The 16,430-nt window shown below is 47.1% G+C and overlaps 1 protein-coding gene across 6 annotated transcripts in view; it reads right to left on the minus strand.

Annotated features, from left to right (window-relative positions):
- Window positions 1-1,239: 1,239 nt before the first annotated feature.
- Window positions 1,240-16,430, minus strand: part of ARID4A (AT-rich interaction domain 4A) — a 145,352-nt gene continuing 130,161 nt past the window's right edge. For 5 of the 6 annotated variants that reach the window (XM_073585683.1, XM_073585690.1, XM_073585695.1 and 2 more), the window contains exons 20-25: window positions 15,547-15,606; window positions 14,262-15,419; window positions 11,467-11,571; window positions 11,143-11,349; window positions 2,439-2,585; window positions 1,240-2,299 (exon numbers count right to left, since the gene is read on the minus strand). In XM_073585683.1, the coding sequence (XP_073441784.1) occupies window positions 2,196-2,299; window positions 2,439-2,585; window positions 11,143-11,349; window positions 11,467-11,571; window positions 14,262-15,419; window positions 15,547-15,606 (1,781 nt within the window). In that variant the 3' untranslated portion in view covers window positions 1,240-2,195. The remainder of the gene's footprint in view (window positions 2,300-2,438; window positions 2,586-11,142; window positions 11,350-11,466; window positions 11,572-14,261; window positions 15,420-15,546; window positions 15,607-16,430) is intronic. The other variant, XM_073585691.1, reaches the window with a different exon arrangement.

The following is a 16,430-nucleotide window of genomic DNA, read 5'->3' on the forward strand; positions in this document are numbered from 1 at the left end:
CACCACCATGCTTGACTGTAATGATGGTATTCTTGGGGTCGTATGCAGTGCCATCCAGTCTCCAAACGTCACGTGTGTGGTTGGCACCAAAGATCTCGATCTTGGTCTCATCAGACCAGAGAACCTTGAACCAGTCTGTCTCAGAGTCCTTCAAGTGATCATGAGCAAACTGTAGACGAGCCTTGACATGACGCTTTGAAAGTAAAGGTACCTTACGGGCTCGTCTGGAACGGAGACCATTGCGGTGGAGTACGTTACTTATGGTATTGACTGAAACCAATGTGCCCACTGCCATGAGATCTTCCCGGAGCTCCTTCCTTGTTGTCCTTGGGTTAGCCTTGACTCTTCGGACAAGCCTGGCCTCGGCACGGGAGGAAACTTTCAAAGGCGGTCCAGGCCGTGGAAGGCTAACAGTAGTTCCATAAGCCTTCCACTTCCGGATGATGCTCCCAACAGTGGAGACAGGTAGGCCCAACTCCTTGGAAAGGGTTTTGTGCCCCTTGCCAGCCTTGTGACCCTCCACGATCTTGTCTCTGATGGCCTTGGAATGCTCCTTTGTCTTTCCCATGTTGACCATGTATGAGTGCTGTTCACAAGTTTGGGGAGGGTCTTAAATAGTCAGAAAAGGCTGGAAAAAGAGATAATTAATCCAAACATGTGAAGCTCATTGTTCTTTGTGCATGAAATACTTCTTAATACTTTAGGGGAACCAAACAGAATTCTGGTGGTTTGAGGGGTTGAATAATAAATGACCCTCTGAATAAACTTTTCACAATTTAAAAAAAAAATTAAACAAAGAATTAACATTCTTTTTTGCTGCAGTGCATTTCACACTTCCAGGCTGATCTACAGTCCAAATGTCACAATGCCAAGTTAATTCCGAATGTGTAAACCTGCTAAATCTGCAGGGGGTTGAATACTACTTGTAGGCACTGTGTGTATATATATATATATATATATATATATATATATATATATATATATATATGTATATATATATATATATATATATATTTAAGAAATAACTTTGTTATTTTGGCTTAATAAAAAACAAAAGAATACCATTGTGTAAACCAGGCTAAGAGCTACAGTTGTATTGGAAGAGAGGACTAAGCTAGACCCTTCTTTTATTTTTGTCTGGTTTTTTTATTAATATTTTAAAAAATACATAAAAATACAACATCCAATGTTTGAATAAATATATTTAACAAGTTGCAAGATAATACCTTATTTTACACGAAAAAAAAAAAAAAATCAGCTTTAGAAATCTTGTTAAATAACTTCGCCGTTGTCATATATTTTCTTTTTGTCTTTTTTTTTTGTAACAAAATAAAAACTCTGAAATTACATAGAAAAAAAAAAAAAAGACAAAATATCTTTGTCAAGGGATAAGATAGTCCACTGAAAACAGATTCACAATTCCACTGTAAACATTAATAAACATTTAAAATAGTTGCATAATTCTGTGCTCTAAATTCCTGTAAAAAGTGGAAGACTATATATATATTTTTTTTTAATATTCTTCATGTAGTTTTCAGTCCACTACATTCCCTTACACAATATATTTTGTCTCGCTTACAGCTTTAAAACTGGGCACTCGGCTGAATACACTGGACTTTGGCAGTTCTGTACATTGCAAGTGCTTCTGAAAAACTAGGAAAAGAAAAAAACAAAAAAAAACATCAGGGGCTAATTTGCAGCTTTGTAGTAAAGTGCAGCTGCCACGTTTGTATCTGTAATAGCCTGCTGATGTTTATTGTATGCACTGCGCCTTTTTTATTTAATTTATTGATGTGGAATATTTTATTATTATTATATTTTATTTTTGAGGGGAAGGGGAGAGCCTTGAAATTTTATTCAGACATTTGTCAATTTAAAAAAAAAAAAAAAAAAGTTGTAGTTTCATTGGGTTAAATAAAGTAAGAAGCCATTATGGCACGCTGACTGCTAGTCTCCTATACCTAAATCAAAATAAAGTAAAAAAATAAATAAATAAAAAAAGAAAATACATATTGGGGGGAAAAAAAGCAATCCAGCAGAGGAAATTTAAAAAAAAAAAAAAAAAAAAAGAAAAGAAAAAAAATTACTTGGCAATGTCAAGCCGGTTGAGTGCTTTTGTGTGGGTGGGTTAAAGGTGGGGTGGGGGGAGGAGGATAAGTGTCCATGGCAGCAGACTGCTGAGGTGGAGGGACATATCACCTGCACTCAAGAGCAAGTGTGTTCTGTGGGGGAGAAGACGATGAAGGGCTCATTCCAGTCTCAGAAGACGCAGATGACATGGATGCTCCTGTATTGGACACTGTTGAAGTAGAAGGGATGAAAAAAATATATATATACACATTACAAGGAAGCAACAACTAAAAAAAAAAAAAAACTGCTCTAAGTAAACTTGCATCAGTTTTCTGCATACGAGCACTCAGACGGCAATCCAAACGTACCTTCCCGATCTTTCTTTTTTAACCTCTTCCGCCGCCTGTCTATTGTAGCTACTTCAGATTTCAAAGACATGTAGTATTTCCTGATTTCTTGCAGTTTGTCTTGGAGAAAAACAATCTTTTCTGCCCCATTCAGGTTATCCAACTCACCTACAGAATACATGAAAGATATGGAATTTATTTAGATCGATTCAAAAGCACATTAACAGTTGTCAGGGGTCGGCCATGGCTGCTTTCCTTCCAGAAAAAGCACTGCTCTTGTCTGTAGGCGGTGCATGATGTAGTAGAGCACATAGCCATTATGCCTTCAGATCAAAACACCATCACTAGTAAGGGCGGCCCCCCCAACCAAAGCATTCATTGGAAGCACTTGCCAGTAAAAAAAAAAAATTGAACAAGTATTGGGCTATGTTTACACACCGTAGCCTTGAATCCCTGCACAATCACTTAACTTAGAGAAAAGAAGAGGCATCACCTGCAAGACCACATATCCGATTCATATGAATATCAAAGACTGGCATATGAAAGACAGTACGGATGAAGTTTTTTAATTTTCTTTTCAGTATGAAAAACAGTATTTTTGCATATGCTTGTGTAAAATCGGCCTTAAGGCTGTGTGCCCACATAAGCGGTTTTTTCCATGCAAAAACGCTTTAAAGACGCATACATTAAGCATCCCATTCTTATAATGCATTCTGCAATTTTGTGCACATGATGCGTTTTTTTTCCGCAAAAAAAACCGCATCGCGGTAAAAAACGCAGCATGTTCTTTAATTTTGCGGAAAAAAAAGGAGATTTTTGTGTACTCACCGTAAAATCTCTTTCTCTTAGCCTCTAATTGGGGGACACAGAACCATGGGGTTAAGCTGCTATCCACTAGGAAGCGACACTAAGCATAATCTGAAAAAGATGAACTATGGCTCCTCCTCTGCAGTATACACCCCTGGAAGGCGTCAGCCTTTTCCAGTTTTGTGCAAAAGAATTAGGAGGAACATAATAGAAACAACATAACCATGCCTGTAAGAAGGCCACTATGTACGAGCTCAAAGAACAATATGAGAACTCAATCATAACAACGGCCCGTAAGGGCAACAGGGTGGGAGCTGTGTCCCCCAATTAGAGGCTAAGAGAAAGAGATTTTACGATGAGTACACAAAAATCTCCTTTACTCTGTCGCCTCATTGGGGGACACAGAACCATGGGACGTCCCAAAGCAGTACCTGAGTGGGAAGCAATGGACGAATATTGTGCAGACAGGTACCTAAACTTGTGGCACTGCCGCCTGCAGAACCAGTCTACCCAGGCTCGCGTCCGCTGAGGACTGGGTATGAACTCTGTAGAGTTTCGTAAACGTGTGTAGGCTAGTCCAAGTGGCCGCCTTGCACACTTGTTGTGCCGAATGGCCCAGGAGGCCACTACTGCCCGTGTAGAGTGTGCCGTGATACCGGCCGGAAGAGGAGAATTGTTAAGGCGGTAAGCCTCTTGTATGGTGGACTTGATCCACCTGGCAAGGGTAGCTTTGGAAGCCGGCAGACCCTTGCGAACGCCTTCCGGAAGAAGGAAAAGCGAATCAGACTTCCGGAAGGGTGCAGTCCTGGACACGTATATACGCAATGCCCTAACGAGGTCAAGCGTATGCAGAGCCTTCTCCACTCTATGAACCGGAACCGGGCAAAGGGATGGCAGTGAAATTTCCTCATTGAGTTGCACACAACCTTCGGAAGGAAGAATGGGACTGTACGGAGAACCACCTTGTCCTGGTGAAAAGCCAGGAAGGGCCATCTGCAGGAGAGTGCTGACAGTTCCGACACCCTGCGTAGCGAAGTGATTGCCACCAGAAATACCACCTTCTGTGATAGAATGCGGAGTGGGACCTCCTTAAGAGGTTCGAAAGGTGGTCCTTGCAATGCTGTCAGAACCAAGTTGAGGTCCCACGTTTCCAGTGGACGTCTGTAGGGAGGAACCAATCGGGAAACTCCCTGGAGAAAAGTCCTTACTTGCGGCTTGTTAGCAATGCGCTTCTGAAAAAGCACTGAGAATGCCGACACCTGGCTCTTGAGCGAGCCCAGGGATAGCCTGGCGTCCAGACCCGATTGGAGAAAACCAAGTACTTTTGGGAGGGAATAAGGGAGTGGAATCTGTCCGTGAGATTCGCACCAGGTGAAGAAAGTTCTCCAGGTACGGTAATAAATCTTGGCGGAGGCTGGCTTCCGTGCCCTGATCATGGTCTTAATGACGTCCTGTGAGAGCCCTGCTTGGGTTAGAACCCAGGTCTCAAGGGCCACTCCGTCAAATTGAAAGCCCCTGAGTTCTGGTGGTAGAACCGGCCTTGTGACAGAAGATCGGGACGGTCGGGGAGACGCCAGGGAGCGTCTGCTGTAAGTTGTACGATGTCGGCGTGCCATGTACGTCTGGGCCAGTCTGGCGCGATCAGGATGGTTGGAACTCCCTCTTGTTTGATCTACCTCATGACTCTGGGGATCAGAGGGAGGGGTGGGAAAATGTACAGAAGCTGGAACTGGGTCCAGTCCTGAACCAGGGCATCTGCTCTGAGCGACCGCGGATCGCGTGTCCTGGCCATGAAGTTGGAGACCTTGGCATTGAGATGGGATGCCATTAGGGCCACGTCCGGGGTCCCCCAGCGACGGCAGATCTGGTGAAAAATTTCGGGATGGAGAGACCACTCCCCCGAGTCCATTCCTTGTCTGCTGAGGAAGTCGGCTTCCCAGTTGTCCACACCCGGAATGTGGACCGCAGAGTACCGACCTCGTGTCTTCCGCCCAGTGGAGGATATGTGCCACTTCCCTCATCGCCTGGGTACTGCGGGTTCCGCCTTGGTGATTCACATATGCCACCGCCGTGGCATTGTCCGACTATACTCTGATATGAGAGGCTGCCAGCAAGTAATGAAAGGCTCTCAGTGCCAAGGAAGATGGCCCGAATCTCCAAAACGTTGATGGGCATGGTCGCTTCCAGTGTTGACCACTTGCCTTGTGCCCTGTGATGTAGATGCACCGCACCCCAACCTGTCAGGCTTGCGTCGGTGGTCAGAACCTTCCATTGACCTGAGAGAAAGGATTTTACCCTTGCAAACAAGGTTGGCTTGAGCCACCAGTGCAGTGACCTCCTGGTTTTCGATGTTAGCCGGAACTCCCTGTCGAGGGTGAAAGGATTCCTGTCCCAGGACTTGAGGATGGCTAGCTGAAGGGGTTTGAGGTGAAACTGGGCAAATGGTACCGCCTCCATTGCTGCTGCCATCCTGCCGAGGACTCTCATGGCAAACCGGAGAGATCGGGGGGAATTGCGGAGGAGTATGCGAACTCCAAGACGGAGAGTCAGTGCCTTGTCCCTGGGTAGGAGCACCAGACCCCTGGAGGTGTCGAATAGCATCCCCACGAATGTCAGAGACGGACTCAGGGTAGTCGATGACTTTTGCAAGTTGACTAACCAGCCCAGGCGACTCAGTGTTGATTGTGATTGAGACGCTGACCTTGCAGTCCTTGAAGGTGGGAGCCTTGATAAGAAGGTCGTCCAGGTATGGAACGACTACTATGCCTCTGGAGTGTAGAACGTCCATGGTGGCTGCCATGATTATTGTAAATGTCCTGGGAGCCGTGGCGAGTCCGAACGGGAGAGCCACGAACTGGTAGTGATCCTGGTCGATAGCGAACCTGAGAAATCTCTGATGGGCGGGAGCAATCGGTATGTGCAGGTATGCGTCCTGTATGTCTATGGAGGCGAGAAATTCTCCCTGCTCAATGGACGCAATGATGGACCGAAGGGACTCCATGCGGAAATGATGAACCCATACATATTTGTTGAGTTGTTTCAGGTCCAGTATGGGCTGTACCGCTGCCTCCTTTTTTGTGGACTAAAAATAGATTGGAGTAGAACCCTCGGAAGCGTTCGGTTGCGGGAACCGGTACTATGACTCCTGCTTGAAGGAGGGAGGAAACCGCGTGGCGGAAGGCACGAGCCTTGTCTGGCGGCTTTGGGGGAACAGAGAGGAAGAACCAGTTCGGTGGGCTGGAAGTGAACTCTATCTTGTATCCGGAAGACACTATTTCCCTGACCCACCTGTCTTCTGTAATAGGCAGCCAGACTTGCTGAAAGAGTAAAAGTCGTCCGCCTACGGGTGGGGTGTCTTCCGGAGTTTGTGAGTCATGATGAGGAGAAAGTCTGAGGTTTTCCTCCTTTGGGCTTTGCCTGGCCTGCTTTCGGCTGCCAGGTCCTGTCCGGCCTCTGCGCCGCCCGTGGGTTGTCCCTGCGTGGAGAGCGGTTACGATTTTGTGCTGGACGCGAGACGGACCAGCCTGAAAAATTCCGAAAGGATCGGAATCGTGTTTGGTTACGCCTTTTGAACGTGCGCTATGGTTTTAGTTGAGGGAGAGAGGTACTCTTCCCCCCAGTGGCATTGGATATCATTGTGTCTAACTTTTCACCGAAAAGTCGCCCACTGAGGTGTGTGAGGGACTTTTTCGAGGCCGCGTCCGCTTTCCATTCCCGTAGCCAAAGGATACGCCGGATTGTGATGGCGTTTGATGCTATTCCCGCTACACCTCTTGCGGAATCCAGAGCTGCATGAAGCATGTAATCTGCTACCACTGCTATTTGAACCGCTTGGTCCGACAGCTCAGGATTGGAAGCTTGGAGGCCATCCTGCAAATTTTTGGCCCAAGCCAGAAATGGCTTTGGACGCCCAGACTGAAGTGAACGCGGGAGCCAGGGAGGCCCCTGCCGCTTCGAAAATTGAACGAGCCATGCGTTCTACCTGCCGGTCTGCTGCGTCTCTAAGGGTTGAGCTATCTGGCAGTGACAGGAGGGCCTGTGCTGCTAGTCTAGAGACTGGAGGGTCCACTTCGGGCGGATCTGTCCACTCCTTGGTGTCCTTCTGTGGGAAAGGGTACCTTGCCTCCAAATATTTGCGATTGGTGAATTTCTTTTCGGGCTGCGAAAACTGCTTAGTAAGTATTGCCTGAAATTCCGGGTGATTAGAGAAGACATTAGGCGGTTTCAGAACACCTTCAAAGCAAATCTTGTGTTCTGGGGCTTCCGGGGGTGGATCAGAAATGTCCAGCACCCGATGGATGGACGAGATAATGTCCTCAACTAGCACTGCATTGCTAGGGGTACCGGGGACAAGAGACCTCTCCGCTTCGTTGTCTGAGTCGGAGTCACAGATGCCTTCCGAATCCTGCGTATCGCTGAGGCGTTCCCTGGTGGGCGAACTGGGGCGGAGGTCTCCTGTGGTCGGGGGTCGCTGTGGAGATCTACGTTGTCTGTCCCTAGTAGGGGACGGTCTAGGTGACCTGGAATTATGGTGTCTCTCCCTAGAGGGGGATGACCGTGTGCTATGGGATGACGCAGATGAACGCGACCTGTGGGTCCGCTTACGTCTGGGAGATCCAGAAACGGCCTGTCCCAGAGTGGAGCTGTCCCTTTGCTGGGTAACGTCATAGCCGAGACATGACCCTGCAGAGCCTGGAGTAATGTGGAGGTCAGTTATCTATGGACTGTGTCATAGACTGCGACATTTGAGTAGCCCATTCCGGCATGGTAGCAGACGCTGAAGCATTGGTAGGAGCCTCTTGGGGTTCTGACCCAGTATTTTGGATACAATCCCGGCAGTGTGGGTACGTGCTGCCACTGGGGAGAGTGGTTTTGCAGGCTGTGCAGAATGCATAAAAGCAGTCCTGCCTGGTTCTCTTGTACCTTGAGCCTGGCATAGTACACCAAGTGCAGAAGGGCTGGCTATGCAGAGGAAACCTATCAGGGAGCCTTATAGGGAATATGGATTCACAGCCGAGTAAGAAAATCCAGCTGTGATCTTACCCCACCAGTGTGCCCCTAGGTCCAGCGCCGTAGATTCACAGTCCTGTGCCCCCAGAGACTGGCTGACGTGCTGCTGATGTCACAATGCCTTCTCCTGCAGCAACTCTGACCCAGAAATGGCCGCTGAGAGGATGAGGAGGAAGGGGGCGGAGAGCTGAAAAGGGTGGGCAGAGCTTATGTAAAAACGCGCCCTTTCTGTCTCGATCCGCCCCTTCTATGACACTGTAAGGTGTCATATTTGTCATCCGGGGGGGCGGGGAGGAGGCAGCGGCTTCTGCTAGGCCGAAGCCGCGGTCTAAATTTGAAGTCTGATGCTCAGAAGGGCTCCAGGCCGGAGCGGATGTCCGGGAGGGGGTCGGATCTGAATCAGACCCCCCAGATCTAAAGGCAGGATAGCGGTGGGGCTAGTAACAGGAGCCGGGGCCCTGTGAGGGGTCCCCCTGAGGCGATATGGAGCTGGCGCTGCCGCAGAGACAGGGGCGCAGGAGCCTTGTGTCTGTATGCGCTATGCCTGCGTGCACTCCCCCCGGCCCCTACAGGAGCCCGCAGCTGGGCTGGAGGTCCCTGGCTTTGGAGCCGCAGAATGCTGCCTTGTACAGGCTCTACCTGAGGAGTCTCAACCTAATGCCCCCAGAGGGGGATTAGGGAGGGTACTGCTGTCACCAACAGGGCGCTTCATCCTTCCCTCGACCTCAACCCAGAACCCAAGGGAATTGGGGAAGGAGGGGGCCTCGACTTCAAACCAGTACCCGAGGGACTGGGGAAGGAGCAACATGGGGAATAGCCACCTCAACTTCAACTGGGCACCCTATAATAGGGGCCGAGGAAGGAGCCATGCCGGGGGTCTCGCAGGAGACCCACTTTTCTTCATCTGTAGTCCGTCAGGAAAAAAATAAAAAGGGAAAAAAAAAAAATCTTTAGGTGTGCCTCCTAAGTGACACTAAGCAAAAACTGGAGAAGGCTGACGCCGTCCAGGGGTGTATACTGCAGAGGAGGAGCCATAGTTAATCTTTTTCAGATTATGCATAGTGTCGCCTCCTAGTGGACAGCAGCATAACACCATGGTTCCCATGGTTCGGTGTCCCCCAATGAGGCGACAGAGTAAAACACATTTCCAACTATATTCTATGAGAATGTGGATGCTCCGGAAAAGAAAAACGCATAAAAAACAGATAAAACACGCAAAAAACTTGCAAAAAAAAGCGAATAAAAAAAATTCCGTTTTTCCTGGGAAGGAGTCCGGTTTTTAGCCAGCAGTTTTCTGCATACGCGGGCACATAGCCTAAATGTGGAAGTCTTATTACTGCTACCTGCCCTCAACATGCTCAGTTACTGTGTTTATATATTTGTATATACGCCTCTCGAATGCTTGGCGTGTCAAGAGGTACTGTCTCCAAAGTAATGACTGCGTTTGAAAGAGAAGGAAAAACGTCCGCAGCAAAGCACAGGTCCGGCCGAAAGTCAAAGTTGACAGAGAGACTGTCGGACTCTAAAGAGAATTGTGAGAGCGGATCGCAAGACCACGGCTCCGAAAATCACCGCTGAGCTCAATGAACACCTACAGAACCCAGTTTCCACGAAAACTGTTCGTCGGGAGCTGCACAAATCTGGATTCCACGGAAGAGCTGCAATTCGAAAACCGCTGCTCTCAATGACAAATGTTTCCAAGCGTTTAGAGTGGTGTAGAAACCTCCAGAATTGGTCCCTTGAGCAGTGGAAACATGTGATATTCTCAGACGAATCATCTTTTACCCTATTTCCGACCTCCGGCCGAGTGTACGTTTGGAGACAGCTGAAAGAAGCATTCCATCCAGACTGCCTTCTCCCAACCTTAAAACATGGCGGAGGTTCTGTGATGATCTGGGGTGCTATTTCGTGGAGATCCGCCGGGCCAATGATATCCCTTCATGGAAGAATTAACAGCCGAGATTATTTAGGCATTTTGGGCGACCAAGTGCATCCTATGGTTCAAGCACTGTTCCCGGAGGGGAACGCCATCTTTCAGGATGATAATGCACCAATTCATACAGCTAGAATCGTTAAAGCATGGCACGAGGAACATTTTAATGAAGTTGAGCATCTCATCTGGCCCCCACAATCCCCAGACATCAACATTATTGAGCATTTATGGTCGATTTTAGAGATTCAAGGTAGACGTGGATTTCCGCCGCCATCGTCGCTCAAAGAACTGGAGGGTGTTTTAACTGAAGAATGGGCTACAATTCCTTTGGAAACAATTCACACCTTGTATGAATCCATACCTCAGAGAATTGAGGCTGTAGTCGCCGCAAAAGGTGGACCTACACCATAATAAACTAACTTTTGTTGATGTTTCCAGGTGTTTCCATTATTTTGTCCAACCCCTGTATGTGACAGGTACGGTGGTCTGTATAGAAACCGTCAGACACTTGACTTTCTGGGCAATTTCTCCAGATGACAACGTAAGAGGATCCACCAGTCAGGAAAAACTGCTGTCTATATGCCTTTTGGTAAAAGCATAAAGATTTCTCCTCTGGTCCCCATAGGGCACCAATTTTATGACGTTTATAAATATGAACGTCATAAAAAGGGTGCCGTATGGGGACCAGATGCGAAATTCACTGGAAAGCAGTGACTCCTGATTTAGCAAACATATGATTTTTGCAAGACTGTTACTCGCTCAAAAATAAACTGCAGTACCCCCCTCCCTTTCCTCAGCATAATCTGGGTGGGCTTAGCGTCTTGTGAGACAGACTGCTCAACTGATCATTCAGGCACCTTCCAACCAGTCCTCACCTCTCTCACCCAGTTTCAGCATTTCCTATTTTTTGACTATTCAGTTTTATGGATTGCAAAACCTTCCAAAAGGCATTACGACCACAAACCAGGTACTTACTGAGCTGCAGCGTCCACTTGTACGTCCTTGAGGAGTGCTGCTGTTTCTCTCGATGCTTATCCTTCTCCAGATCTTTTGTGTGCGGAGACATAATTCTTGCTGGTGATCTCATGATCTTCTGAGGCTTGGGGACAATGACGTGTTTCGCTGGGGAACACTTGCTGGCGCTGTCCACGGCAGAGAGGTCTTCACTGTCACTGCTTTGTCCTGAATTTGAAACAATACCAATAATTAAGCATTTCATAAAGTGGTGAAAACACATGAAAAAAGGACTGCAAAATAGTGCAAGCCGTTCATCAGATGACACCAGCACATTTGACTCACCGATTCCATTCTTCTCGGTTTTTGAGGACGTATTTAGTCGCTTTGGTGTACGCTTCTGCTTCTTGGCTAGTGCTCCAATGTGGCAGTCACTGATCCGTTTGTGGCCTGAGATTTAATAAAGCACGAAAATGATAAAAATGTGATCCAATCGTAAGAAATAGTGACACTTTAGACCATTGTATTGTGTGTGGTACGGCAGGTTAACGCCAGAGTTGCAGTACCAGACAACACCATAGACATGTGTGGAGCTAATTCTATGGAAAAATAACCCATCAACTAAATATTCTTAATTTCAAACAGCCAATTTAATTTTCCTTCATCTTTACAGGGCCTGTAGGCGCTAAATAGGGTGTAATCTCTTCATAGATACTAAACAGAATCCCTCGATGTCTGTCTGCTATTTCATCCTTCTTCTCCGCTAGATTTCTAAAACTTAATATGGACAAAACAGAATTAATAATCTTTCGCCCATCTCACGTGACCCCCCCCAACAGACCTATCCATTAAAGTAAACGGCTGCCCACTCTCTCCAGTCCCACAAGCTCGCTGCCTCGGGGTTATCCTTATAATAATAATAATAAACTTTATTTTTATAGCACCGACATATTCCGCAGCACTTTACATTTCAGAGGGGATTTGTACAGACAATAGACATTACAGCATAACAATAATCACATACAGTAGATTATAACAAATACCAAGAGGAAAGAGGGCCCTGCTCGCAAGCTTACAGTCTATGAGGAAAGAGGTAGACACGAAAGGTGGGTGGTAACAGTTGCCCTGATTGTATGGACCAGCCATAATGTTAGGTGTGTGACAGTACGGACACAGAGGGCTAATGGATGCATAAAGCATGTGGGAGAATGATGCGGGGAACCTGGTTATGGTAAAACTTTTGGCTCTGCCACACAGGGATAGATTAGGTTAATGTGTTGAGGCGGTAGGCCAGTCTGAATAAATGCGTTTTCAGGACACGCTTAAAATTGTGGGGATTGGGGACTAATCGTATTGACCTGGGAAGTGCATTCCAAAGAATTGGCGCGGCACGTGTAAAGTCTTGGAGACGGGAGTGGGAGGTTCTGACTATTGAGGATGCTAACCTCAGGTCATCAGCAGAACGGAGGGCGTGGGTAGGGTGGTATACTGAAACAAGGGAGGAGATGTAGGGTGGTGCTGAGCCATGGAGGGCTTTGTGAGTGAGGGTAATAAGTTTATACTGAATTCTGGAGTGGATGGGTAGCCAGTGTAATGACTGGCACAAGGTAGAGGCATCGGTGTAACGATTGGTGAGGAATATGATCCTGGCTGCAGCATTCAAGACAGATTGGAGGGGAGAGTTTGGTAAGAGGGAGACCGATTAGAAGAGAGTTACAATAGTCGAGACGAGAATGAATAAGAGAAACAGTAAGAGTTTTTGCAGAGTTAAAGGTAAGAAAAGGTCGAATTCTAGAAATGTTTTTGAGGTGCAGATGACAAGAGCGAGCCAGTGATCGAATGTGGGGGGCAAAGGAAAGCTCGGAATCAAGTATGACCCCAAGACAGCGGGACTGTTGCTGGGGAGTAATAAGTGGAACCACACACAGAAATGGCAATGTCGGGTATAGGTACATTAGTAGAGGGAGGAAACACCAGGAGTTCAGTCTTTGACAGGTTCAGTTTCAGATATAGATATATCAGATATATCCTTGACACTGATCTCTCCTTCAAACCACATATCCAAGCCCTTTCCGCTTCCTGCCGACTTCAACTCAAAAATATTTCACAGATCCGTACATTCCTCAACCAAGAATCTGCAAAAACCCTAGTCCATGCCCTCATCATCTCCCACCTTGACTACTGCAACCTTGTGCTCTGTGGCCTCCCTTCTAACACTCTCACACCCCTCCAATCTATTCTTAACTCTGCTGCCCGACTAATCCACCTGTCCTCCCGCTATTCCCCGGCCTCTCCCCTCTGTCAATCCCTGCACTGGCTCCCCATTACCCAAAGACTCCAGTTCAAAACCCTAACCATGACATACAAAGCCAAGCACAACCTGAGTCCTCCATACATCTGTGACCTAGTCTCCCGGTACTTACCTGCACGAAACCTCCGATCCTCAGAAGATCTCCTTCTGTACTCCCCTCTTCCCACAATCGCATACAAGACTTCTCCTGCGCATCCCCTCTACTCTGGAACTCTCTACCACAACATATCAGACTCTCGCCTACCATGGAAACCTTCAAAAAGAACTTGAAGACCTACCTCTTCCAACAGGCCTACAACTTGCAGTAACCACCGATCCACCAAACCGCTGCACGACCAGCTCTACCCTCACCTACTGTATCCTCACCCATCCCGTTGTAGATTGTGAGCCTTCATGGGCAGGGTCCTCTCTGATCCTGTACCAGTCGTGTGTTGTATTGTTTAAGATTACTGTACTTGTATGTATTATGTATACCCCTCCTCACATGTAAAGCGCCATGGAATAAATGGCGCTATAATAATTAATAATAATAGAAGTCAAAGCAGTCAATATCTATGGCTCTATGGTTTTAAAGGAGCTCAAACCAGAGATGGCCAAATCAACCACGTGGCACATTATGGAGAGAACGGCTTTACGGCAGGAGAGGAGAAAGGGGTTTTGGCGCAGTGTGGGGGTGTGGGCATGGGGGATGGCGCAGGCCGATAGCAGGAGGGTTGAATGAGAGCGCGGGCCGACAGCAGGCGGAATGTGGAGGAACGGGCTGACAGCGGACCACTGTCCCGGTAACCAAACGCCATTGCCGCCATTCGTGTACGCCAGGATAGATTACCTTTGTCCCGCATCTCTGCTTCTTGGGCGGTTATGCTGCAGTTGCTAGATGTGGTGCTGGCTTCAAAGCCATTAGCAGACTCGCTCTCACAGAGGCCTTCTTGTGACTCTTCCGCCACACTGTCCACTTCAATAGTGATGTCACTCTCGCTCTTTATACTGTGAGACTCATCATGGCTCAGTGCAAGGGGAGACGGCTCAGAGTAAGTATGAGGTGGGAGGACAGCTGGTTGCAGCGTGGGGGCAAGCACAGTTTGTGTATCTGGCTCTTGCTTCGTTATTACTATGTCTTCCACCTTGTCTTTTTCATCAAAATCGTCTAAGTCCACTTCATGACAAACCAGAGTTTCTGGCCCAATCATGGGCATTATATCGTCCTGCTCGTCCCTGTATGAAATCCCTGCGATTTCCGTCAATGGCATGTCATAGTCCTCCGTCCTAGTGCTCTGCACGTGTTCTAGCTCCGCGGTTAGAGAGGGCATTTCCTCATTGGTATTCTGGACCTGCTCTTCCTTAATGGTGTTGATGGGCTCCAGCTCTTCACAGCTTTCTACCAGTTTCTCTTCCACTGTAATGATTGGCAGCTCTGGTTCGGACTCTGTGCGCAGCTTCTTTTCTGGGGTGGTTTGCTCCACAGGTTTCCTTTTACATCCTTTCTTCTCCTTCATCTGATGATCATTTGGAAGGTCCAATTCCTTTGGAACAAGGAGAAACTCCCTGGTCTGTAAGGAGCCAAACGATGGAAAGTCTAACGCCTCCGGTTCTACTTTGGGCTCTATCTTGGGTTCTACCACGCTGTCTTCTATGGGCCCGTGGACGCTTTTTATAGTCTCCGTACACTGCTCTTTTGTTTTGCTTCTTCTTCCTTTTTTAGGCAGATTTTCGACCTCCTTGACTTCAATCATTTCCTCCGTCTGCTTCACGTAACACTGAACAATTTGTTCGCTTTCCTGCACCTCTTGCTGTAGGGTTTCTGCTGGCTTTATAGGGCTGGTTTCTGGATCAATGGCAGTGCAAACAGTTGGGGCTGCTTCTTCAATAACTGTTTCAACCAAGCTGTCCGTTTGCTCGGGCTCCTTTTCAACTGTTGGTAAAATCTTCTCATTCACAGGTGACTTTTCGGGAGCCTCCTCTAACTCGCTTTCCGATGTGGATGAATCTGTGATCAGAGTTAACAATCATTACACGGGAGAGTCTCAGGATATACTGTATATATATTCTGTATGTGTATGTATAACTGTATCTACCTACACATTTATATGGGCAGGGATATGACAAGAACTCACCATTGGAGCATCTATCGGAGTCGTACATTCCCGAGCTCCTCCTCGTCCTCCTTCGAGCTGCTTGAAAAGTGTAGAAAGGTAAGTATTAGTGGACAACACTTAAGAGAAAGAACTTGTTAAATAGGTTCCTAGAGGCAGCATCTAGCTGCTGAGACCCTCTAATGATCATGAGTAATTTGCAGGAGGAACAAAGAATCGGTGCTCTCCCCACCAACATCTGCTGCATGGCATCACGAAACCCCATACACAGTCGACAGAGCTTCGCCTAGCACCCACTCAAAGAAACAGCACTACAATGATATTTGTGTCTTGTCTATTTTTTCCCCCACCGCAGACATTTTCATCTGAATGGGTACGTTTTTTTCGTCGAGAGACCGAAAAAAGTACAAGTCTCAGTTTTTACTCAGACCAATGGTAAAAAGAAAAAAGTATCTTAAATGCTTGCTATTTAATCTAAGAGTAGCATAATATAGGCCACAAGACCCTGGCTCCAGGGATGTCTCACTTATTAGGCTGTGTGCTGCAGTTTCAATACAAACAGTGATTTATCACCAGGAGGTTATCAATAGAGGACTAGGAGACATGTGCGAGGCAGTCCAGCTACTTTGTGTAACTACACCCATAACATTGATTGGCAGCTTGCTGACAATGTACACATGAATCTGCCAATCAGGAGTGTGGGTGGGGTTATACACAGCGCTCTATTACATCTACATCAGACAAAACAGGTATTCTATGAAAACTACATTAAGCAGCCCTGTAAGTGGAACATCCCTGGAATCGGGCCCTCTGTTATGCTCCTCTCATTTTATATAGCAAAAACCTGCTGACAGATTCCCTTTTAGAAGTCAATAGACCTGTGTAATTATGAATATAATGAAAAA

This window comes from Dendrobates tinctorius, unplaced genomic scaffold (genome assembly GCF_039654945.1).
Source record: "Dendrobates tinctorius isolate UK_male_01 unplaced genomic scaffold, ASM3965494v1 ptg000010l, whole genome shotgun sequence".
NCBI classification, from domain to species: domain Eukaryota; kingdom Metazoa; phylum Chordata; class Amphibia; order Anura; family Dendrobatidae; genus Dendrobates; species Dendrobates tinctorius.